This window comes from Eptesicus fuscus, chromosome 6, assembly GCF_027574615.1.
Source record: "Eptesicus fuscus isolate TK198812 chromosome 6, DD_ASM_mEF_20220401, whole genome shotgun sequence".
Taxonomy (NCBI): Eukaryota; Metazoa; Chordata; class Mammalia; order Chiroptera; family Vespertilionidae; genus Eptesicus; species Eptesicus fuscus.
In genome coordinates, this window is record NC_072478.1 from 107421763 (window position 1) to 107446725 (window position 24963).

The following is a 24963-nucleotide window of genomic DNA, read 5'->3' on the forward strand; positions in this document are numbered from 1 at the left end:
ACCGGACAGGACGGGGACAGTGTGGCTGTGCGAGTACTCGCAGGTGGACAGAGGGCAGCGGATGCCCCGGGCGGAGAACGTTCCGGGCCCGGGGACAGCCCCTCTCTCTGAGCTGGGCATCTGTGTCACTGTGTAGCCTGAACCTGGGCACCAGCCTGGTCAGCCGCCCTGTGCCATCAACGGGGCAGCCAGACTGACCTCCCTGGTGTGGGCCAGGTCTCAGGTCACCTGTCCACTAGACAGCTGAGCGGACTCTAAGCCAGGGGACACGGAGACTCGGAGAGCCTGTGTCCTCAGTGCTAGCGCTGTGGGGCCTCGGAGGGCTGTCCGGGGGCTGGCACGGTGGCTTCCCGCGAGCCCGAGTTGCCTGTGCGGGACCGGCCAGCCCGAGTTGCCTGTGCGGGTGAGGGCCGGGCCTCTGCGCTGTGCTGTGCGTGAGCTGAGTGGAGGGTGCGTGGCGCTGGGCCCTCCTGTCCTGCCCATCTCCATTGGCTTCTGTGGGGACGGGAGACACGGGGGGACAGGAGCCCAGCAAAGGAGGCCACAGAGCCCGTACACAGGGTGTGTGACCAGGGTCACCGGGGCTGGAGCTGCAGGACACGTCCTGGGGCCGCCGGTGACTCAGGCTGCTGGGAACCCATGACGAGCAGTCGTGCTCAGTGCTGGTCAGCGTGAGGGGCAGGCGTGGGCCGAGCACTTTGGGGTGCAGACTGAATTCATTTTCAAGGTTATTGTGTTCGTCTTTGTAGACAAGATGCGGTGTTCCACGCAAGAGACCTGACATTTACCGACGGGAAAGGGAGGAAGTACCTCAAAGTCCTCTCCCTGCTGGTTTCCTGTGGATGAAGGAGAGGCGTGGCCGTGCAGGTTTACAGCACTGTGCGCAGGGCTCTTAGTGTATTTTATTTTAGAGAGAGAGGGAGGGGGAGGGAGAGAGAAGCATTGGTGTGCGAGCGGAGCACGGCCAGCGGCCTCCTGCACCCCAACACCGGGGATCGAACCTGCAGCCCCGCATGCGCCCTGACCGGGGATCGAACCAGCACCCGTTAGTGCTCGGGACGACGCCCAACCAACGGAGCCCCCGGGCAGGCTGAGCAGGGCTACCCCCTGGCACTCAGTGCCGTACCAGGCATTGTGGCACACCTGAGGTGACCAGACTGTTTGTTGTGTGGGCAGCAGGTGGTCTCGAGGAAGCGAGGCCCTCACTGCCGTGGCGTGTGCTGCTGCCCTCGCCCAGGGGAAGGGCATGTCTTCCTGGTGGCGATGGCAGGTCAGGCCGAGCAGGCTGTAACGGTGCAAGTGGAGGGGGTGGGGGGAGCTCCCCGAGAGGCCAGTGGAACTGAGAGACAGAGACGCCGTTTACCTCTTACGGCGCTTACCTGACCGACTGCAGCGTGAGGAGGCTGTGTGAGCCCATTCCAGCGCCCCCCGCCCCGGACATGCCGGTCCAAGCAGGTGTCTCAGCAAAAGTCAGCATCTCAGGAAGCCTGGTCAGCAAGCACCGTGTGGGCACATGTGCTGTGTGTGTGTGTGTGTGAGAGTGCAGTATGCATGCTGTGACTGTGTGTGCTGTGCATGCATGTGTGTGTGTGCATGCTGTGCATGTGTGCGTGTGCTGTGTGTGTGAGAGCGTGGTGTCTGTGCTATGTGTGTGCATGTGTGTGCATGTGTGTGTGAGAGAGAGCACGGGGTGTGTGCTGTGAGTGTGTGTGTTGTGTGTGTGTGTGTGTGAGAGCGCGGTGTCCGTGCTGTGTGTGCGTGCTGTGTGTGCATGTGCATGTGTGCTGTGTGTGCACGTGTTTGTGCGGTATGCGTGCTGTGAGTGTGTGTGTGTGTGTGTGTGTGTGCGCGCGTGCTCGTGCACACGCTCCCGAGCCGCCTGCTGGAAGAAGCAGCACCTGCCCTCCGTAGGTGGCTCTGCGTGCTTCCAGCCTCATGTGTCCACGGGAGGCGTTCCAGCCACCATCATTTCCTCACCTTCCCTCGCCCTTGGCTCCCAGGGGGAGCAGCTGGGCCACGGAGTTTGGGAGGAGGAGTGAGCACGAGGGACTCAGCCTCTCGGTCTGTCCCCCGAGCCGCCTGCCCCCAGGAGCGTGCCTGCCTGTGTCCAGGTGCTCTGAGCTGGGTGCCCGCCGGGGTCTGTCCAGCCGGGCCAGCGAGCCTCGAACACCCAGCTCTCCCCTCTGCAGCCAGTGTTATAAGCTCAGTCTAGGGATGGGTGCACACGTGTGTGTGTTCTAAATGCTCTCACATGTGAATAGAAAACCTCCCAGGAGCAGTCGGGGGAGGAGCACCAGTGCACAGAGGTTGAACCGTGTGAAATTCTCATCTGTGACCCTCTTCACCCAAAAAACGGCAGTTTCGTATGGTCCAGCCTCATCTTTCAAAGACATGTCACTCGGGGCGAAAGAAGAGGATCCCAGCTGCTGCGGCCCACGGCGCATAGCGGGCTTCGCCGTGCGGTAACAGCGTAGAGCCCCGTGCGCAGAATGCTCTCGTGCGACTTCGTCTGGCGGGAGCTGGTGACACGGGCGTGGGTCGTCTCCTCAGGCTCGTCTCTTGAAGAAATGGGAGTCTGGCCCTAGCTGGTGTGGCTCAGTGGTTAGAGCGTCAGCCCTCGGACTGAAGGGTGTCGGGTTCAATTCCAGGCAAAGGCGTGTACCTCGGCTGCAGACTCGATCCCCACCCTCGTCAGGGTGTGTGTGGGAGGCAGCCCATCGATGTGTCTCTCTCACATCGATGTTTCTCTCTCTCTCTCTCTCTCTGTCTCTCCCCCTCCCTTCCATTCTCTAAAAATCCATGGGAAAAAATACCCTTGAGTGAGGACTAACAAAATTAAAAAATAAGAATAACGAATGGGAGTCGTGCTTAGGTGGGCACAGGCTCCCGGCGGCTCTAGTTTCTCCTGAGCGGGGACATCGGAAGTGGACTTGGGAACTGAACCTGGTGTGTCATGCTTACACGTGAGCAGAACCACACGGAAACCCCCGTGGGACACGGTGCCACGCTCGGGGAGAAGCACACACGCTCTCGCGGTGCGGGACAGCCGTGGCCCGGGCCTGTGTAACCACCTGGAGGAAAGCCGGAGAGCAGCACGCCGCGTGCCCGCTTCTGAGGAACAGGGTGGGGGGGTCCCGTTTTAAATGCGATTTCCGCCGAGGGCGTTCTGTAGCGGCTGCGTGGCGATCTGGCGTTACAGTGTGAGTCCCTGGGAGTGGATTTCGTGATCAGCAGCGATCACTTAAGACCCCTCTCCTGTGTGCACTCCTCTGACGTCCCCGGGTGTTTTCACCGGGAATTGTAGGCGTTGTGACTTAATTTGTGGTTTGAGGCTTGCTCAGGGTTTTTGTGATCCTGAGTATTTTTGGGGTGTGTAAATATTTGCTGAGGAGGCCACAGCATCTTCAGCGTATTTTTTAATTGGAAATGTGTCTTGTTTCTTAATTCTTGGTAACTTCAAGGAAAGCCCAAGTGCCCAGCTCCCTCTCCTGTGCCCGCTGCAGCAGCCCGCTTCCCGCGGGGGGCGCCCTTTCTCGTCTCACTCGTGTTTTTATTTTTATTTATATTTTTAAAATATATTTTTATTGATTTCAGAGAGGAAGAGAGAGGGAGAGAGAGAGAGGAACATCAATGATGAGAGAGAATCATTGATCCGCTGCTTCCTGCACGCCCCCCACTGGGGATCGAGCCCACAACCCAGGCCTGTGCCCTTGACCATGACCTTCTAGTTCTTAGATCTACACTCAACCACTGAGCCACGCCGGCTGGGCTCTCACTCGTGTTTTTATTTTTTTTAAGGATCTTTTTTAGATAGTGCTTTATTTGGGAATGGCTGCAACATTCTGTTACTTTCTTTTTTTTTTTCTTTATTGATTAAGGTATTACCTATGTCTTTATCCTCTCATTGCCCCCCCACCCCCTCACTCATGTTTTTTAATGACATTCTTAAATTATTGGGGAAAAGGAAAATGTTTTAAGTGTGTTTTTGAAGTAGATGAAAAGACTTAAATCTTTAATTAAGTCTCCTAAAAAAGAACTTTGCCCCGTGTTTTTATAGTTAATTAGCAATATATTATAATAAATATACATGGTTAGTCATTTTTCTTGTATATTGCTTTTGTAAATTTATACTCAGGTGATTGTTTCATTAATTATGGCTTTTATTCCCAAATTGTTTTGATATTGATCCTGCCCTTTAACGTATCCTCCTAAATAATAAGAGAGGAATATGCTAATTATCTGTTACACCCTGAGGCATAACGACCAGGCTATAAGCGGGCAGCAGAGAGAGCTACAGGACGGGACAGGGCAGCAAGCTATGGGGGGGGGGGGGGCTACAGGAGGGCAGGGCAGCGGGCAGAGAGCTACAGGAGGGCAGCAGTGACCTACTGGCGCACAGATTCGTGCACAGGGCTACTAGGGTTTTTTTGTTGTTTTTTTTTAAATATATTTTTTATTGATTTCAGAGAGGAAGGAAGAGGAAGAGAGAGATAGAAACGTCAATGATGAGAGAGAATCATTGATCGGCTGCCTCCTGCACGCCCCCCACTGGGGATTAGCCTGCAATCCGGGCATGTGCCCTTGACCGGTATCGAACCTGGGACCCTTTAGTCGGTAGCTGACATTCTATCCACCAAGCCAAACCGGCCAGGGCAGGGCTACTGGTTTTATATAAATGACGTGATCCGAGAGGAAGTCACTTACACTCAGCCACAGACACCCGCGAGTGAGAGCCTGCGTGGTGCTGGCGTGAGCTGGCAGTTCCTGGCACAGACATTCCCACTTCCGACTGCAGCCCAGGACGCCAGTGCCGATCGGTGATTTCAAGGTGTACTGGGCACTCCAGCCAGTCAAACACAAGAGAAAAGACACTAGGTGTACCCCCCACCGCTAACGTAAGAGAATCCAACAGGTCACCCAAGAGGTGATGGGAATGAGAGGCTGTTTGGGGAGCGGCTGGATGCAGTGTGAGTGGGTGTGAACGCCTTTCCCGTGGCAGGGCAGTGCCCCTCACACCGTTGGCACCGAGGAGAGATCGCCAGGAACAGGCGCGAATTGAGTATAAAACATGCATCAGTGGTAGCCGGCTGGTGTGGCTCTGGTTGTCAACCCATGACCCCCGGTCAGGGCACATGCCCGGCTCCATCCCCAGGAGGGGTGTGCTGATGGCAGCTAACCGATGATGTTCCTCTCTCATTGATGTTTCTCTCTCTTCCTCTCCCCTCCTCTAAAAACTCAATAAAAACATATTTTTAAAAAAACGTAAGTAAATGTTGGGGCACGACAGTGACCTTCAGCACGCGGAGTGAGGAGTGAGGCCACGGCTCCGTTTCTGAGCGCGGGGTTTCCCGGGAGGAGACCTGCAGGCGCCTCTCTCGGCGGCTCCCTGCGTGTCCTCGCTCCCTGCGTGTCCTCCGTCGGCACCGCCGCCTGCACGTCAGAGCTGTGGGTCAGCTCCTGCTTTGTGCTCACAGATGCTTTTGAAAGCTCTATCTCCTCGGTAATTGCGCGTCCAGCCGACCGGAACGCAGGCCGCTTTGAGGTCCGGGGCCGCCGCGATGCCGCTCCGGGCGCTGGTGGAGGGGTGGCGGAGCGCGGGGCCCCTCCCGGAACAGCTGTGTGCCTCTCGGCGGCAGAGGTTCTGTGAGCTGACCCAGACCAAAGGATCAGCGCCACCTCCCTAGTTCTCGTTTCTTCTCTGTCGTGCCCCCCCAGCCCCCGTCCTGCTCCCTCCCAGCACTACCCCCAGCCCCCCCAAACCGGGCGAGTTCTCGACCTCAGCTGGGAGACCTCGGCTCCGAGGCGCTGTCCTCAGCCCACACTTGTCCTCGGTGCCCAGACTTAAGAGATAAGCAGCCTTTTTATAGCAGCGGCTCCCTCGCGCCTCCGCCTCCGTCCCCGGGGTAACTGCGGTGTACATGGAGGGAGAGGCCGCCTGGGGCCGGGCGCTGGCCCCTCCAGCTCCAGCAAAGCCGCGATGCGTCGGGCGGCGTGGTGTTGCGATGCTGGAGGAACAGCCACAGGAGTGCGGTGGCTTCAGGGCGCAGTAGAGGCGGGTGCTGTGCTCCCGAAAGATGGCTGCTTCTCATCTCTGACCCACCTGGGGTCCAGGGAGTGTGAGGTCGGGGCGCACGGTGGGGCCCTCGAGGGGCGTCTTTGTAGGCGGGGCCTTCGGTAGAGGCACAGACCCTGCGCAGGGGGAGGGGCTTGTTTGCCGCCTTTGCAGGTCCCTGTCTTTCATCTCCCCGGGGCCTGGAGAAGGGCCGCCTGAAATCTGAGATTGGCGGTGAGGCTGTGCCGGCCGTTGGTGGCCAAGCCACAGGGCACTGCGGTGCTGCGCAGACGGGGAGCGGCGTTGACACCTGGCTGGTGAGGCCCAAAAACCGCCAAAGGAGAGCATCCCAGAGTCACGCCAGGAGCAGGCGGAGATGCGCAGGTTTAAGTGAGACGCATGCCCACAGGCTGCGAGTGGAGGGAGTGCGGCTGACCTTGTGAGCTGGAGTGGACAGGGCTCGGGGTTGATCGTGGTCCCAGCACCACACTTGACTCAGTCCCAGCCCTGATGTCAGCCCTGGTCTCGTGCCCCTGAGCCTCAGGCCCGGCCTGGTACCGGCACGTGGTGGGCATCAGGCATTGGTTGGATGTACGAATAAATACTTTCAGAGGAAAAATGTCTGGAAGAACAAATCATAATTTTAGTGATCTCCTAAACCGAGTATTTTCATGGTTTAAGAACACGCAGGGCAGGGTTCTCCGCAGGAAGGTGGTCTAACCTGGTGCTTCCGGCTGGCGCTTGGCAGGGGAAGAGACCGCTCACCGGGCGTGGCGTCCAGCCTCGCTGAGGGAGGCTCGGGAACTCAGGTGACTGGAGGGTGGCCGGGCCGCCGCTGCAGGAGGAGCTACAGGCCCGGCTTCCTGGCGCAGTCACTGGCTCGCTTGCCGGGAAAGCAGTTCTCTCTGCGCGTCGTCCCCGTCACAGCGCGGCCTGATCCTGCACCGTCCATCTCCCCGCCCCCCCCCCCACGCTGGCACAGACTCCCGAAGGCGCTGGGGCGGCTCGTTCACGTGGCCTTGCTCTGGGCAGCACCGAGCCTGCTCTGCGGGTGGCGGGCTCGCTCGATTCCCAGCCCGTCTTGTGGAACACCTGGGACCTGGGGATCTTCTCAAAGCTCCGTGAGCCTGCAGCAGGCCGCGCATCCGTCAGGAGAGCGCTGACAGCGTCTCTCTAATCCTCGCCTGAGGATATTTTTTTCATTGATTTTTAGAGAGAGTGGAAAGGAGAGGGAGAGACAGAGAGAAACATCGACGTGAGAGAGACACATCGATTGGTTGCCTCCTGCATGCTCCTGACCAGGGTCGGAGCCTGCAACCAAGGTACATGCCCTTGACCGGAATCGAACCCGGGACCCTTCATTCCAAAGGCCGATGCTCTATCCATTGAGCCACACTGGCCAGGGCTAGAGAAGGTTTCTGTAGAACAGTGATGGGCAACCTTTTGAGCTTGGTGTGTCAAACTTCGCCAAAAAACTGAGCATAACTCGGGTAGTGTGTCACTTTGAGGAAAAAACTAACTCCAAGACTCTAGTCGCAAATGTTTCATCCTCAGGAGCAGCAAATGTTTCATCCTCGGCATGCGGCCGCGTGTCATCAGAAATGGCTACGTGTGTCAGTGCTGACACGCGTGTCATAGGTTCGCCATCACTGCTGTAGAAGGTGGTTCCCGGGGAGCTTTGCGTTAGGATGGGGCTGCGCAGTCAGCAGACGTTTGCTGGAAGTTACCGCAGTGCCCATGCCGTAGCCCGCATCTAGCAATAAAGCCAGTGTGTCCCCCATCGGAGCCTGGGAACACCCCTCCGCCCTGGGGGCCTCTCTGCCCTGCACACGGCGTGACCCCGGAGCTGCGGGTGAGCCAGGTCGCCCTGCCAGGGGAACCCAGCCCGCCAGTCTGGGGTGCAGCTGCCGCCTGGCCCCTGGGAGCAGTCCCCAGGCCCAGCCCAGGAGCGTGGGCGAGGCGTCCTTGGTCTGCTCCTCCGAGTCTCACCTGCTGTCGGGGCTGCGGTCCCCTCACGCGGCTGTGCCGGACGCTGTCCCTCCGGGGTCTTTACCTGCAGGCTGCCCGCCCCCTGCCAGGGACCCGGGCCCTGCTTCCCGGGGGCTCCTGTTACCTGGCCGCCCCTGCTGGCCCCCGCCGTGTGGGACCTGCATTTCAGTGTGATTACCGCTCCATCAGGACTAGGAGGATCCTGAGCTACGGAAACGCGTGCTGTGTGCTCCCCGCGTCCCTGAGCGGGCGGCAGCTGGTTCGGGAAGCTCTCCTCCGGCTGGCGGCCCTTTGTCAGCGCTTCTCCCCACCAGGTGTGAGCTGGGCTGCTGGGCGCAGTGCGCTTGCGTCACACGGGCTGCCCCGGGGGCCGGCGCTTCTACGTGAACTTGGCCCGTCGCTCCGCCGCTTTAACTTACTTGCCGCAGTGAGTCGCGCTGTTTCTGTGGCTGAGCTTTTCCTGCAAACAGGCTTTTCTCTTCACTTTGGTCCGTGAACAGGAGAGTCCTTGTGTGTTTAATATGGAACGCTTCGCGAATTTGCGTGTCATCCCTGCGCAGGGCCGTGCTCATCTTCTCTTACCGTTCCAGTTCCGGTAGATGTGCTGCCGAGGCGAGCACAGAGGAGTTCTAGAAGGGATTTCCAGACCCATGGCCACTCACCGGCTTTCACATAAAGCACAGACTATGTTAACGCCCCGCCTCACAGACGATGCGCGTGCGTGTGGCCAGGGTTCCGATGGGAAGCCGTGGGTTCCGGTGGGAAGCCGTGGGTTCCGGTGGGAAGCCGTGGGTTCCGGTGGGAAGCCGTGGGTTCCGGTGGGAAGCCGTGGGTTCCGGTGGGAAGCCGTGGGTTCCGGTGGGAAGCCGTGGGTTCCGGTGGGAAGCCGTGGACGGCAGTGGTGTCGGCGTTGTCGGTGGCTCCGCCCTGGCACCAGGCAGATCTGACTGTCGCGGCCCCACCTCTGCCGTCAGGAATCGTGGCCGCAGCCTGAGAGGCAGAAAGAAAGGCTGGTCCCTGGGCCGCCCCGAGGGACCTGAGACCCAGGCCTCGGCGCGGGGTCAGAGGCAGCGGGCCGGGCGCGGGGTCGGGGGCAGCGGGCCGGGCGCGGGGTCGGGGGCAGCGGGCCGGGCGCGGGGTCAGGGGTAGCGGGCCGGGTGCGGGGTCAGGGGCAGCAGGCTGGACATGGGGTCAGGGGCAGCGGGCTGGGCGCGGGGCCGGGGGCAGCGGGCCGGGCGCGGGGTCGGGGGCAGCGGGCCGGGCGCGGGGTCGGGGGCAGCGGGCCGGGCGCGGGGTCGGGGGCAGCGGGCCGGGTGCAGTGGGCCTCTGTGGGGACCCGTGCGCCTACCCTCATGAGAGGGAGTCGGGTGGGGTTTGCGGAGGAATGCGATGGTGGCTGGTTTGAGAATGACCGAAGGGGACAAGAGCTGACGTGAGGAGAGCAGCGAGAAGCTTTGCAGGAATCCAGGTGGGACGTGATGGTGGCCAACCAGAGCCTGAGCCACGCGAAAGGTTAATGTCACAGAGATTCCATCGGGACGAGACCCAGCACGTTCTCAGATCTCAGACGTTCTCTCGAGATAGCGATGTTTTTGAGAACAGAGAACAGGCTGGCGTGTCGGGCGGGGTGGGCCAGGTGAGGAGGTGAAGGGATTGAGCCGTGCAGATCGGTAGGTACGGAGCAGGAGAGGCGCGGCGACGTGTGCGGCACGGGCATCGTCGGGGGCATCGTGCTGGCTGTGCGGGAATGTTCGTCTCATTCCCTCTGTGCCGCCACCTGAACCTAACACGGAGGAACATGAGTGTGAACTGTCATCGACGGAATGAGACGAATATTCTCAGATGTTAACAGAAGTTCTCTCCAGCAGTGATGTTTGTGAGGCTTAATTCGCTTCTCTGTGTAATTGTTTCCTCTACTTCCTACAGTAAAAAATAGTATTTTTGTCATCGGAAAGAAACGAGCTTCATTTTAAATAATTTAAGTTGTGCTGCGGATCTGGTACACGCATGCCTTTCGTGTACATGCAGGGAGAAGTTTAGAAAAAGAAAATACGACACCAACTAATGTTGTCGTGTCTCTTTGCAGAGATGTATTCAATGAGGGACACACGTACACAGACACTGGTACACGAGTTTAGCTTTAGCGTGTAAATTACTCGATAACAATACTCATTTAGTAGGAACATTACGTTCAGATTGACGGGGAAATCCTCATGAAGTCACGTCAAAAAAATTGAAACGGGGAGAAATTATAGCAAAAGAGAACAAAAAAGGAATAACCATTTTAAAATGGAGAGGTAAGCGGGACATATTACTTCTTCCAACAAAACATACGTCAGAGCTGGTGAATGCTGGAACTAGATCAGGTCACTACTTGACACCAAAGTCGTCGTGGATCCTAATGCAGGAGAAGCAGCAGCTGATCTCTCTGACCAATGAGCGCCCACAATAACCCGTTACAAAACCCATGGAAGGGTGTAAAGAGCCAGCCTTTGAGCTCCTACTACATACTGTTCCCAATGCTCATATTTCATTTAAAAATATTAGCAAGAAGAATGTGAGTAGCACAGAGTTTCGGGAGCAGTTAGCTGTCCATCTCGCTAATTGTCGGGATGGAGAAATCCCAAGTCGCAGTGCGGTCAATACACCTCACGTCTCGTCACGAACTGCAGCAGAAACGGGAAGAGCGTCACAGTCCGAAGACATTGTAAAGAGGCTACGAAGAGAACGCAGCACGATTTGGGCGAGATACCGCCAGGAAGGTGACAAAACAAGTTACAAGATTCTGTGAGACCTGCCCAGGGCAGTCATTTCTGTGTACACCGTGTGTTAATAAGATTCATTAAACATTTTGTTTGTAACAAGTAATACTTAGGTCCATTCTTTTATGATCTCCAAATTATTTAAAAATTTATTACTAGAAGAACATAATTTTTTAAATTGTATATCGTCAGTCAGCAGTGACTGCGCGGTCTGGACGGAAAGTATAGTGCCCGTCACCGGTGACTGACATGGCGCTTAACGTTCCCGCACAGCAGTGCGGTCCAACAGAAATGTAAAGTGAGCCTCGTACATACTTTACCCACAGTAAGCCCGGCTGGTGTGGCGCAGTGGTTGAGCGTTGACCCATGAACCAAGAGGTTATGGATTCGATTCCCAGTCAGGGCACATGCCCTGGTTGCAGGCTCGATCCCCAGTAGGGGGTGTGCAGGAGGCAGCCGATGGATGTTTGTGTGTCATTGATGTTCCTTTCTATCTCTCTATCCCTCTCCCTTCTTCTCTCTCAAATCAATTTAAAAAACACATATTTTAAATTACCCACATTGAGAAAGGTAAAAGAAATAAGTAAAATGATGTATTTTAATAATGCAAAATATCCACAATATTATCATTTCAACACATAATAATATTTAAAATTTAAAGAATTTCCATTTATTTTTCATGCGAAGTCTTTGAAATGCACTGTGTGTTTCTAACACATCTCAGTGGGGACTGGCCACGTCCCGCTGCCCACAGCCCCGGTGGGGGGTCTCGGCCACGCTGCTCTGACAGGGCGTGTGAGGGAGGCGTTCGCTGTTTGTAAAGCAGGGTCTGAACTCATCATCTATGAGTTCGCCAGGCATTCAGCATATCCCTACGTCTAGATCTAATTATTTTAAAAAGCATTCTAGAGAGACCCGGAAATGTTGGGTCCTCCCAGCTCAGTTCAGTTCTGCTTCTAAAGTCCGTGCCTGCTCTTAGCCAGCCCTCCTGCCCCTGCTCCCGTCTCCCCGACGTTCCCAGCGAGGTGCAGGAAGAACATGGGTTAAAGCAAGCACTCGCTTTGAGCCCCTGAGCCGAGCTGCGTCGTCCCCTCTGTGACAGGGGCACGGTACTGCGCCCGCCCGGTCCGAGGTGGAGCCAGCCAGTGGCGGTGGGCACTGAGCAGCCTGTTCCGGGGCGGGCAGTGTGACGGCGGCGGCGTGTGGCTGGAGCGGCTCAAACCGCCTTTGGGGTCCCTGCTTCTGCCCGTTCGACGCCTTGGTCGGAAGCGCAAGGCCTGGAAAGATGGCGTGTCCGTGACCTCCGAGCCTTTGGTCCCCATGACGTGCCCAGGCCCACGCCTGGGGGTGGAGCGGCCGTTTTCAGGAAAGGGGCTCCGCTCTGCTGCTGGGGCGTGTGGGGAGCAGAGCGGGACGCCCCCCCCTGAGGCTGCATGTGGGCGGCTCCCAGAGGAGGGACTGGTGAGGAGCAGCCGGTCCATGGGAACGAGGCGTTGTTCCCGAGAGGAATCGGGGGGGGGGGGGGGTGGGGGGGGTGAGCAGGGGACTGGACCAGGAGGCCAGCAGTCTGCCATCGAGCTCTGGGGACCCTTTGTCCGCGGGCTGCTCTCCTTTATCGCGTTGCCTGCGACCCCTGCATTAGAAGGTGCCTCCGCAGGGTCAGCTCTGAGCAGCGGCGCCCGGGACCCAGCACCGTCCTGTGTGCGTTTCTGGCGCGGGTCTCCATCTGGGCGGGCCCGCGGCCAGCCACCGCCTCGGGTCTCAGCAAAACCCGCTTCCGGAGCAGGCGCCTGTCCGAGGGGGCACACCCGGCCCGCTTCCTCCGTGTCCCTTCAGGCTAGAACAGGCGGCAGGCACCCGCACCCCACGTGTCGGCCGCGGCGCTTTCCGAGGGCAGCTTCGTGAGGAACGGCTCATCCGAGAAGGCTGGCTTGACTCGGACTTAAATTAACAAAACGTATTGGGGAATGAGATCACAGCGTTTGCGATTTTTGGTGTCCGTCCAGTAAAACCAGAAAAAAACCCAAAATCTACATCCCCAGCAGACAGAGAATCCGTTCTTTGACTGGAAGTTGAAGTCCTGGATTTACAAATTGCCTTTAAAACGTGTGCCTTGAACAGTTCCGAGGGTTACACAGTCTGAGATGGAGTCGTCCCGCGCTTAGGCGTCAGCTGTGTTTGGGCGACCGGGTGACGCCTGTCGCTGTGGGACAGCACTTCCTGCGGAACTTGCCTCGGGGTTCGCAGGGCTCGGCCCGCTGTCTTCTGCCCGCACCTCTCCCTGTGCTTTCGTGGGTGAGGAAGGGGTCTCTGTTGGCAAGTGACCGGGAAGGGGCCTTTTCCTGCCGTGCCCGCTGTGCGGTGGCACTCGCAGACGGTGACGGCGACGGCACGACTGTCCGCTCCGCACCGGGACAGGGCATGTGACACCCCAGCGCCCGGCTCTCGCCGACAAGGAAGCGGGGCGCAGAGTGAGCAGACGCCCCCAGCAGGAGCCACCGGGTGGGTGTGGATGCTCAGGTCTCCCCGCGGAGAATTTTAAAGGACAGAAGAGCGACATCTTTTCCGTGATGCCTCTGTCCTCCAGACGAGGGGACTAAGTAGAAGGTGAGCGATGGCGGTCTGGCCTTCCGTGTCGGTGTGGCTCCCGCCTTCATCCCCGGCGTAGGAACCGAGCGGCCCCTGGGCCGTGCGCCTGGGAGGCTAACCCTTCGCGTGTGAAGACGTCTGGAGGTCTGACCGCGCTGTGAGCCGTGGGGGCCGGGCCTCGCGTGCGGGGCAGGGCAGGGCGCGAGCGCTGAGGTCCTGAGCAGCGGCCTCGGCCAGGACGCGGAGCCCTCTCTGAGGGCCCACAGGAGGCCTCTTTCTCGGGTTCTGGGCGGGGGGAGGGGGGTCTGTTGAGATGGCCTCAGAGAAAGCCGGGAGATGGGAGGCCCCAGGGGGGTGGGCCGAGGCAGGAGCGCTGAGCACCTCTCTGCCTGTTTCCTCGCGATGGGCCTGACGCGCTGCCACTGGGGCGTCGCCGCTCGGGCGCCTTTAGAGCCGCTTCCGTGAGGGTCCCAGCCCGCCCTCCTGCTGGTGCGTGGGGCGGGCAGGCGCCCGGTAGGGGAGTGGCCCCGGGGAGTGCGCCCCCCCCCCCCCCCCGCACCCGGCACTGAGCCGCGGGCAGGTCCGCAGCCTGGGAGAGGCTCGGGTCACCGCTCCCATCCACCCAGCGGTTCGGGCGGAGGCGGCACTGCCCCTCCTGCCCGTGGAGGAGGGGAGCTTTGTCGGGAAACCGGGAGCTGGACAGCGGGAACGGGGTGTGGTGCGGCGTCTACTCCGGTGAAGCGGGTTCGGCGGGGTCTGGGTGTGGTGGTGCTGGGAGGGGTTCCGGTCACTGTCGCCTCCTGCCGTGGCCCGTTCAGTGCTGGCTCTGCTCGGGGTGGCCACGTCTTCCCCCAGGCGTGTCCTCCCAGCCTCCCGGTGAGGGGCAGCAAAGGGCACACGGCCGCCGGGTGTGTAACTGCGGGGCACAGTCGTGTTCCCAGGGGTACGGCATCGCGCCCTGACCGGACAGCGGCTCTGCATGGTCTGGCCTCTGCAGCTCACTCATCCTTTCCTCTGTCCCCCCAGGGCTCCAAGGTCCTCGTGGACGCGCGGGACAAGCTGGGCATCCCGTGGCAGCACTCGGAGAACGAGAAGCACGGCATGTTCCTCATGGCCTTCGAGAACAAGGCCGGGCTGCCCGTGGAGCCCGCCACCTTCCAGCTGTACGTGCCCGCCCTGAGCGCCCTCTGGGGGGACTCGGGCATCCGGGAGGCCTTCAGCCGCAGGAGCGAGTTCCAGCTGGTGAGTGAGCGGCGGCGGGGAGGGGTGGGCGGCGGGGGGAGGTTCCTCGCGGATGGTGACCTCGGGCGATGTCCTTGGGCTCTGCACAAGCACAGGCAGGCGGAGGCCACCTTCCCCCTACAGCTCACCTGGCACCCAGCAGGCGCCGCGCAGCCCCGGTGTCCGGGGGAGTGGATGACTCGGGCTCAGCCGGGTCTGTAGGCTGGGAGGGCTCCGAAGGGTGAGAGAGGTCACTCAGAGCTCAGGGTTTAGGTCTGTCTGTGGTGGGGTGATGCCCCTGGGCAGGGTGGGGCCTGGGACTCCCGGGACACGCTGCTCACCTGCTCCTGCAGCGGCTTCTGTTCAGCTTCTTCCCCTTCACTTTAAGCCTGAACTTTTCAAGACGCGTGTCCTCGCCACTTGGAGTCATGGAGGTATGAACCTGAGCAGGAAATGTGGGTGCCGCCCTGGAGAGGCGGGCCGGCCGCACAGAGGCCACGCACCCCGTGGCACGCTCTCACACGCAGCGCCCTCCCCTCAGACCAGCTTAGCTCCCGAGGGACCTGGGCGCGGCACTGGCCAGGCCGGGTGGAGGCGGGTGGGAGCGTTCTGCGCTGTGAACTGCGTGTCCGGCTCCTCGGGCTCCGCTGGGCTCGTCACCTGGGGTCTGGCTTCTTCCCCTGTGGTTGCCAGCGGCGGCAGCACAAGGCCACACAGGGCACGGCAGCGGGAGCAGGAGGGCACCGCAAGGCAGCCACGGAGCCCGTGCCGGGGGGGAGGCCTGCGAACCCTCCGTCCCTGTGCCTCCCGGAGCGGGTGTGCAGCGGGGAGGGGGGGGGGGCACGGCCGGGCGCACTGTGGCCGCGCGCAGTGCACCAGGTGACAGATCCGATCGGCAGCGTTCCCAGGAATTGCTGCCGGTGTGCAGGGCGCACTGAGGGAGGCGGGCCGGACGCTGAGAGCTTGGACGCGGGCGGAAGTGGTTTTGAGACTGGGCCTCGTGTGTCACTGCTCCTGGGCTTTGCACGGCTCTTGCTTCTTGTCTCGGGCAGCGGTCGCCAACCTTTAGGACCTCGCGGGCCACCAGTTGGTGACGGCTGGTGTGGGCCTCGTCATCTTCATTGTTGGACCGCGAGCAGCTGGGGAGACACCAGGTGCCGAGCTGCCTGCGTGGCGGAGCGGTGCCTGCTCTCCGCCCGGCTCTGCAGCCCGTCGCTCCGGGACAGCACGTTCCTGTGGGCGGGGCAGTGACCCCGGAGCTCGCCTGGTAGCCCCTCACCTGCCCTCCGTTGCCGGGTGGCGCCAGTGCCGCTTGCTCAGGCGTGGGAAGACGTGGCCCAGGTGCGCCTCCGCCGCTGGCTTCCCGCTGCTCGGTGTTCGCGAGCCCCTTTTCCATCCTCCGGCTTATGTCCAGATGGCAGCCTGTGCTTCCTTTTCTTTCTTTTTTTCAATATATTTTTTATTGATTTTTTACAGAGAGGAAGAGAGAGGGATAGAGAGTTAGAAACACTGATGAGAGAGAAACATCGATCTGCTGCCTCCTGCACACCCCCTACTGGGGATGTGCCTGCACCCAAGGTACGTGCCCTTGACTGGAATCGAACCTGGGACCTTTCAGTCCGCAGGCCTACGCTCTAGCCACTGAGCCACACCGGCCAGGGCGGCCTGTGCTTTCTTGAGGCTTCATCCTGGGGCTCTGGAGCCGGAGCCGGAGCCGCCACGGAGCGGACGTTTCTGTTCAGAGCAGTGTGTCTTCGTTTCTGGAAGTCCAGCGATGCTGCTGTGAGTGACGTTTCCCTGCCGTGTTCACAGGCATCCAGGCTGTGGCGTTCCCCGAGTGTAGGGAAGGCCGGCCGTGCGGAGAGGTGCCCATCCCGGGCGGCGGCTGCTGCTGCCTCCGTAGGACCCGAGGAGTGAGCAGCCCCGGGAGTTGGCCTGCGGCTGGCTGGGCGGGGTCCTAACTGCGGAGGGGCCCTGGGGCTGGTGGCCTCGCTCCTAACGCGCGCTGCCATCCCTGTGCCGTCGGGGCGTCGGAGCCCTCGGTCACTGCATGCGTCTCCCAGGCCTGACCCTCCTCCCACCCTCGCCCGGTGCACACCGCATGCACTTGGCGTGGCGGGCCTGCTCGGGGCGGCTCCGGCGGGGGTTGAGGGGGTGCCGCGTGCCCCTTTGCATTCCTGAGGCTCGTGCTGCGTGCAGCTCCAGCTCCTCGGGACACCGCACCCGGCCCTCCCAGCAGGCCGGGGCCCTCCCAGCAGGCCAGCGCACGTTAGCCTCGCTGCCTTTGAAACGCGTCTGTGCTTTTGCTGCTGTTGTTTTCATCGCGTTTCTGAAAACTCTCCCCAAACCTTCGAGACACTAGGGGCTGGGCTAGATGGGGGGGGGGGGGGGGGTTGTAGCAGCTACAGCAACTTTGTGTAACTCCCTGGAGGCCACGTGAAACAAAGGAGTGTGGTGCCCTCCCTCTGGGCCCAGCGCTAGGATGGAGGCCGCTCTGCTGGCTGTCTCCTCCAGCTGCTGGAAGTGTGGGTGGGGGTAGCTGGTGATTGGGGGTGAGACCGGAAGTACAGCCTGCCTGGCAAAGGACAGCTCATGTCCTGAGGGCCGTTACTAGTCCAGCTGCCTCCTCGCCCCTGAGTCTCACCCAGGCCGCCTGGCTTTAGCCGGAATCTTCCTGTCTTCTCCATAAAGACGACTTCTTAAAACACTGCAGTCTGCGGGTTTAGACTAGAGAAGACAAGCAGACCCCCGGGTAGGGCGATGGGGTCAATGCCTTCATCGATGCTTCGTGGGGTGCAGTCCGGAACATTCCAGAGCTCCTACTTGGAAAGAGCGGTGGCTGCTGCTGGCGGCAGGTGGAGCGTGTGCCCGGGGGAGGGTGTGCCGTGAGGCGGTCACAGAGGATTGCATGTGACACAAAGCCCGGACTGTTTCCCGCGTGAGAAGCTCAGAGCCCACAGCCCGGGCGACAGGGTGGGTGACCTCCCAGGGCCCAGGCCTGGCTCCGGCCGCAGGCGGCGCTCGGAGTGCGTCCCAGACAGGAGGTGCGGGGGAGAGTCACCCCTTCCTTCTAGGGCGACGGCCGGGTGGCCTGGGGCACCCGCCGGCAGGCCGCGAAGCTCCTCGCGGAGCCAGGACTCGTGGCCCCTCCCGGAGGCGGCTGCACGTGCTGCAGCGCTGCCCGGGGTGATGGGGTCCTTGGGCGCCCTGGGAGCACACGGGGGTTTGTGAGTCTCGCTTTCCGCTGAGTGAGGAGATTCTTACAGACGCTCAGTGAAGTGTCACGTATGCTCATGGCGACACCTCGCAGCTGTGCTCCGCGTGTCTTTAATTTTATGGAATTCATTCATTCAGCACATATTTGTGGAGCAGACACCATGTGCCCGGCGCTCTTACACATCCTGGGAAAGAGCGGCAAACGAACACAAACAAGTCTGCGCCGGCGGAGCTGACGGTCTGCCGGGGAGACAGCACATACGTGAACGGGAGGGGTATGGTATGCGTGTGCGCGTGCACATCCGTGACGTGTGTATTCTGTGCCGAGAGGAGAGGAGGGCAGGGAGTGGGGGGGCTGTGGGCAGGGCAGCCTGGCCGGGCCGGTGAGTGGCCGAGAGGGTCGTAGCAGACGCTTGGTGCTCCCGCGTCGGCTCCCCTTCGCGCATGGTCGTGGGCTGAGAGTGCGCCCCAGAGCCGGCCACGCCTTCTGCTCTCGTTGTGTGGGTGCAGCATGGACTGCGCTCTGCGTCTCACTCTTGCGGTGACTGGACGCGTTGCCAGACTCCCTCCTGTCCACAGGCTGACAGTGTTGAGAGCCGGGCGGTCAGCACAAACCCACGGTGGGTGGAAGCCACGTACAGCTGTGGCCGAGGCGTGGCTTGAGCCCTAAGGTGGCTTCCGAGTGGCCTCTGAGGAAGCCCTGGAGGAGCGGGGAGCAGGCTGTTTGGGTGTCTGGGGAAGAGGGAGGGAGTGTTCTTGCCTGGAGAGGAGCAAGTGCAAAGGGCCTGTGGCAGAGCCAGCCTTGTGTTCCGAGTGCAGCACGGGCAGGAGGCTGGGCCGAGGGAGCAGGTCGGGCGTGTGGAGGGCCTGGTGAGGGCCCGGGAAGGCCGTGGGCTCTGGGGAGAGGAGCGGCGTGGTTTGGTTTTATTTAATAGGGTCGCTTTGGCAGTGCATCAGTAACAGAAACGGAGGCCTGGGATCGGCTTTTGCAGTAAGCGAGGTGACAGGTGATGGTGGCTCATCAGCGAGGCGGTGGGCAGCGAGAAGGGGTCAGGTCTGTGTCCTTCGAACCAGAGAGGAGCTCCCCGAGTCTCGCTGCCTCCCCTTCCTCTCCCCCCTTCAACCCCCCCCCCCCCCCATTGTTGCTCATGTCAGCCTCAGCTGAGGCCCATCACCAGGATGCTGTTTTTGGGTTTGGGGGAATTTTAAAAAATAAATCTATGCTTCTCAGTGAATGAATGTTCCCTTTTTTAAAAAATATATTTTTATTGATTTCAAAGAGGAAGGGAGAGGGAGAGAGAGATAGGAATGCCAATGGTAAGAGAGAATCATCAGTTGGCCGCCTCTTGCACGCCCCCTGTTGGGGATCGAGCCCACAACCCTGACCGGGAATTGAACCAGCGAGCTCTTGGTTCGTGGGTCAGCGCTCAGCCACTGAGCCACGCCGGTTGGCGTGAATGTTCCCCTTTGAAGAGGAGCTTCACCCACCAGCTGTAGTGCAGCGTGTGGTCAGACAGCTCCGGTTTTGTGACGTAACCCACAGCTTACTCTTGTCTGCTGAGCTTACAACACACACGGGGAAACATCCAGCAGAATCCGCCGCCTGAGACGGCGGAGGACATGCTGCTCTGAGAGGCAGTTTATTGACACCTTTCCGATGTCCTCTTTGTCCCGGCACCGGCTGTGGAGGCTCTGCTCCGGGACACACCCCTGGGGCGGCCGGGCTGGGACCTCCGCGTCCCCTCTGCCAGCTCCACTCATGAGGGGAGAAAGCTGACGGGGAATGCTTCCCGCCGTTCCCGCTGCAGAGAAGAGAACGGGGCGGCGTCCATTAGTGACGGAGGTTTGATCGCCCAGGGCTTGGCCAGTCAGTCAGTTTCACAGACGTCACCTCTCAGCCTCAGCCCCGCCTGGAACTGCGTCCCGCACAGTCTGGACGCGGGTGGCCGCTCGGCCTGCGTGGCTCTGGGGGGGTGGAGGCAGGTTGACTCATGTGGCCGCTCAGGTGAGGGAGAGCAGCGAGTGAAGGCCCCCCCTGAAGTCCTGGCACCCAGGAGTGACTGCAGTGCAGGCGGCCCACGCCCCTCCCGCCCTCCGTGCTGCGTGTCCTGGGAACGCGTGTCCCACGGAGCGGCATTTAGACCGGAGGCGCTCTGTGTGAGCTCGCTGTTTAGAGCTGAGATGCGCGTGAGTGCGGGCTCCTCCCACCCAAGGGCTGCACAGGGGCCGCGGGGCCGCGGGGAGTGCCGGATGCGGCATTGACTCAGACGCTGGCAAGGCCAGAGAAAGGCATCCCTGTGGGCGGCCCGCTCCTCCGCCAGAGACGCAAACAAACCGCCCCGGGCGGCGGGCAGCAGCTCGGGGTTCCTTCCCGCTCCTCCTGGGCGTGGGATGCGAGCTTCTCCGGGGCCTCGCCTGGCACGGCTGCCCCCGCCCCAAGCAGGTGTCTGCTCTAAGCCCCTCACTCCGATGGTGGAGGGGGAAGGGAGCCTCCGGGCCGCCTGCGTCCCTCCCTCCACGGAGGTCGGGTCGGTGTCTGTGGAGGCCAGCAGCCGGCCGCGGAGCCCTGAGCACAAGCGCCCTTTATGCGCAGCGTCTGCGCCCCCTCCCCCCCCCCCCCCCCGTGACCTGTCTCCCTCTGCGCCCGCCGCAGCACTGCCGTGACTCAGGCCCTGACACAGGGAAGAGCTCAGAGCCCTCCTGCCCCTTAGTGCCTTGAGGAGGGGGAGGGGGGGTGACGGGGAGCGGCCAGCGAGGGGCACCCTGACCTCGGCCTGGTTCTCCCGGCGAGGGGGCGGGTTAGCTCCCCTGGCAGCCAGGCCACCTCGGGATGGTTTGCCGTCCTGGTGCCGACGCCTGGCGTGTGGCCTTTCTGGTCCGTCCACGGGTGGCCGCCGCCCCGCACGTGGGCGTGAGAGCGGCCTTCGGGGTGGCACGGCCCTCTTGGCCTCAGGCAGGGCGACTCCCAGGCCGTGGCTTCTTCCCTGGGAGGCGGGATGGCACACGAGGTTGGGCAGATGTGATGATGCGTGTCAGGCGTGTGGCGCAACCTTGCGGGACCTCCATGGAGAGGCTGCTACTGGCGCGTGGTCTCTGCCGACGGCCCCACGATCTTTCAGGAACCCGGCAGGGGGCGTGTCCCAGCTGGCACTGCGGGCCCGGTCATGCCTCCTGCACGGACCGCACGGACCGTGTCCAGCCAGCTCCCCAGCCTCCGCCCGAGCGCGCTGGCTTCGCACGGCTCCGCACGGCTCGGCTGGCGCTGGGCGGGGGCCGCCGTGGGGAGGAGGGGAGAGCATGGGCGGGTGGTGTTGGTGGGTGGCTGGGCAGCTGGACGTGCCCCGTCTCCACCTTCCTGCCCCTGTGGGCATGACAGATGGGACGGCGCGCGGGGCTGGGAATTTAAGTGTGGTCTGCAGAGCGAGGGCCCGCCCGTCTGCCCAGCGGGAGGCGTGTTCTAGTTGCTGTCGCTCACGTGCACGCAGTGCTGACACCTCATTCCGCAGCCTGTGGGCAGCTGTGCACGGAGCGGCGGTCAGCAGACCCAGGCCTGCGGAGGGGGACCCAGGTGTGCGTGAGCGGACGCCTGCGCGTGGGGCTGGGAGCGTAGAGAAGTGATGATCGGGGGACAGGCCCGGTGGCCGCAGGGTGCTCTGTCACCCCTTCCTTCCTGTCACCGGACACTCAGTGAAAAGCCCCCGCGGCAGCTTCCTTAGGACCCTCCCCCACCCCAGCCCTCACCGTCACCTTCGGGCCTGTGGGTGGGGGTGGGGGTGGGGGAGGGGGCTTAGACAGCTCCTCTGTCCCGTGTCCCAGCCTGGGGGCAGCTCTGAGCCGGGCCACCTCCCAGGCTTCTGGGCGGGAGACGGTGGAGCGGCCTGCACGCAGGGAGCCCGCGGTCTGGGCTGGGACTGCGTGACCGTCTGCGCAGACGCCCTTCCCTCGACGGTGCGGCTGGAAAGGGTGCCCACGGGTGAGTCCAGGTGCCAGCAAAGGGGCGGCTTGGTGAGGCCTGGGCGGTCCTGGGGGGGTGGGGTGGCGGGGTGGCGGCAGCTAAACTTACTCCCCGAGATGCTGCTGGGGAAGGAAGTGAGCCGGGTTGGAGGGAGGCGTGGGAAAGACTTAAAGGGACAGTGTCCTGCTGGTGCGTGCGGGGTGCTTGATGGACCTGCCGGGCTGTGGCGTGGCGTCCTCGGCCTTGCCGTGGCCACAGGTGTGCGTCCTGCTGTGTCTGGGGAAGGCGTGGGGCTGACGCGGCGCGTCCTGTGGCAGGTCATCGTTCGGGCGGACGAGGGGACGTGTACAAACGGTAAATCGGGCCCACACGGGGCAGCACTACTAAGCGTCGGCCCGAGTGGCGGTAAGGTGAGCTCGCGCCCTCAGGTCCCGCGTGTTCTCAGGCACCCCCACACCTCCTCGTGCCCCGTTCCCCGAGGAAGAGCGGGGACGGCGGGAGAGAACAGCCAAGGGCCAGGGTCCGCGGCCACACGCTCACGGCACCTGGCTCGCGGGCTTCCCTCAGGACAGCGGCCGCCAACCTCTGGGACCTCACGGACGCGGCGGCCCGCGGCCCACTTGTCGGCGACCGCCGCTCTGGACTCAGCGCCTCCCCGAAGCACAGGGCTCTGTGTGTTCGTGCCTCTTTAGGATTGCGTGCTGACGTCACTGCTGTGTGTCCGGGGTCTAAGATGAAGCCTCTGCTGCTTCCTGGTGGCAGGAGGGTGGAGGGTGGAGGGGCAGGCGGCGCCCTGTCACGGGCTTTGAGAAGCGTGGCTGAAACCGTCAGCGGTTTAAAAGCCCCGAGCCCATCACGCTGCCCGCACTCGGCCGCAGCGCGCACGCCCCCCACCCCCCCCCCCCCCCCGGGGCCTCTCGCTGCCGCCACCTGCACAGCCACCCGCTGGCCTGGGCTCACTGCTCGGTTCCCTTCCTGGGTGTCCCCGCCTGTGAGCCCTAAACCGTGCTGAGGAGCCGTGCAGCGTGCCACGTGGGCAGGTAACTCGCCCACGGCACCTGTCCTGTGGTCGGAAGCGGGTGCCAGGGCCCTGCCTCGGGTTCCGTTGAGGTTAACGAGTGGGTGTGGGAGCGGCACCGGGAGCCGGAGTCACTGCGCGCTGAGAGGCTGCAGATCGCCTCGGACGCGTCTCGAGGTCACCGCTGCGTTTGGAGGGTCTCAGGGTGCTGGTTCCTCGGCACACCCCCACCCCACGTCTCACGGCGCCACCGTGTGTCCGTGCCCTGCGCCAGTGCAGCGGCGGTCTCCCGGGTGGTCTCCGCGCCATGGCTGGAGGCCTTGGGGCGGGTCTCCTCCCCTGCTTCCCTCGAGGGTGCGGTGCGCGTCGCTGCTGTCCTCCCGCAGTGGCTGGCTGCAGATGTGCTCACGTGTTTTCTGATTGTCTCAGCTTTAATCTCTGATCAGTGACTCGGGCATGGGGTGCTGCGTGCGTGGAGGGGCTGCTCTGTGGAATGAGTGAGCCACACGCAGGGGCTGCCCCTGTGGAGCCTTCCAGCCAGCTTCCGACCCACCGCGATGGAGTCGGCCGTGCCGCGCCCAGGCGGGAGGCCCTGAGGTCTGCCAGGGCCTCAGGCTCTGCCTGTGCGTCAGGCGGCGCGTCCTGAGTGCTGGTGAAGTGAGCGCCTTTCTCCGGCTCCTCTGCCGTCCGTCGGTCCTCCGGGTGAAGTCTGCAGCTTTGTGCCACTCCCTCTTTGGAGGGGTTTATTACGGTCGCGTTTCCGGTTCTTTATCTGTTCCAGACAGCCTCCGTCAGACGTGGGCCGTACGCCCTGGAGCTTGTCTTCCCTCCCCCTGCAGAGGGTCTCTGGCGGAACAGAGGCTCTGGACTTCCATGGTACCAACGTGGGCTTCTTCAGAGGTGACTTTGGGTGGCCTGTGCTTTTGGTGTCACGTCCAAGAACTCTTCACCCAGCTCAGCATCCAGAGGGGGACGCAGAGCTGTCTTCTCCATTGCGAGGGGGAACACACACCTACAGACGCGATAGAGCGCAGGGCGCTGACCCTGCGCTGTCGCTGTGTAAGGCGGGCCATCAAGGGAAATGGGGGACAGGCACACGGGGCCTCTGTACTGTCCCTGTAGCTTCCTGTGCATCTAGAATTATTGCAGAATACAAAACGGATAGCAAAAGGAAAGCATCGTAAGAGTCTGTCTTTTCACGCTGATCCCTGCCTTTTAGCGTGTCTTGTGATTTTCTGCTGAAAGCTGGACATAATGTGTCAGTTGCTGTAGCCACATCTCTGGCCCCGATAGGCTGTGGTTCTGTGTGTTTGCCTGTCTCTGGCGGCCGGGACCCCAGTCAGCCGCAAGGCCAGTTCTCAGAGGGATCTCAGGAGAGGGGTTGACGTTCAGTTTGCTCAGCTCTTTCCTCGCGAGGACAAGACCTCTCCACGGCAGACCGGGACAGTGAGCCGTCTACGCTGCGTGCGCGAGTGTCCTGAGCACGACTTTCTCCGCGGTGGTGTGTTTAGAGTTTGTGAGCTTCTTGAAATCTGTGAATTTATCTCTTTCACCAAATTAGGAAAGTGTTGTTTTTATACAAAAAGCATTCTCTCTGCCTGGCTCTCCGATCCTGTCCGATTCCAGTTACGGTGTAAGGCCTGCTGCGGCCCCACAGGGGCCAGGGCTGCTGTCCTCTGTGGTGAATCTTTATTTATATTATTCTAATTCTTTCTGGCTCATGTCCAGTCTGTTAAGTCCGTCCACTAGTTTTCCTCTCTTAGACACTGTACATTTAACGTCTGCAGCTTCTACGCTGCGCTCTTTATACTCGCTGTGTACCTGCGAAGGTTTTTATGTCTTTATCCACGTAAGCATGTTGTTGCCTCGTTGAACCTAACTGTAATAGCTGCTCTAGAGCCTTTGTCTAGTAACCCCAATACCCGGGTTATTTGAGTTGGCGTCTGTTGACTTTTCTCCCTGAGGACAGTGAGGGATTGTGGGTGGCATCCTGGACATTGCGAATGTTGTCGCAGGGCCTCCAGGTGCTGTTCTGTCCGCCAGCGAGCGCTGGTTTTGCTCTAGGACAGTCACCGAGGTGAGACCAGTGCCAGGTCTGTCCTCTGGCGTGGGTGGGGGCTAAGCGCGCACGCTTCCCGGGGAGGGCCCGCAGTCTCCATCG

General features: G+C 61.4%; 1 protein-coding gene and 1 non-coding gene across 2 annotated transcripts in view; one reads left to right on the forward strand and one right to left on the reverse strand.

The window, feature by feature from the left end:
- GNA12 (G protein subunit alpha 12) overlaps positions 1 to 24963 on the forward strand; it is a 40415-nt gene that overhangs the window by 10122 nt on the left and 5330 nt on the right. Inside the window, exon 2 of the mRNA XM_054718246.1 lies at positions 14419 to 14634. Coding sequence (XP_054574221.1) covers positions 14419 to 14634 — 216 coding nt within the window. The remainder of the gene's footprint in view (positions 1 to 14418; positions 14635 to 24963) is intronic.
- LOC114227910 (U6 spliceosomal RNA) lies at positions 8557 to 8661 on the reverse strand. The gene has a single exon (XR_003614004.2). It is a non-coding gene; the product is annotated as a U6 spliceosomal RNA (small nuclear RNA).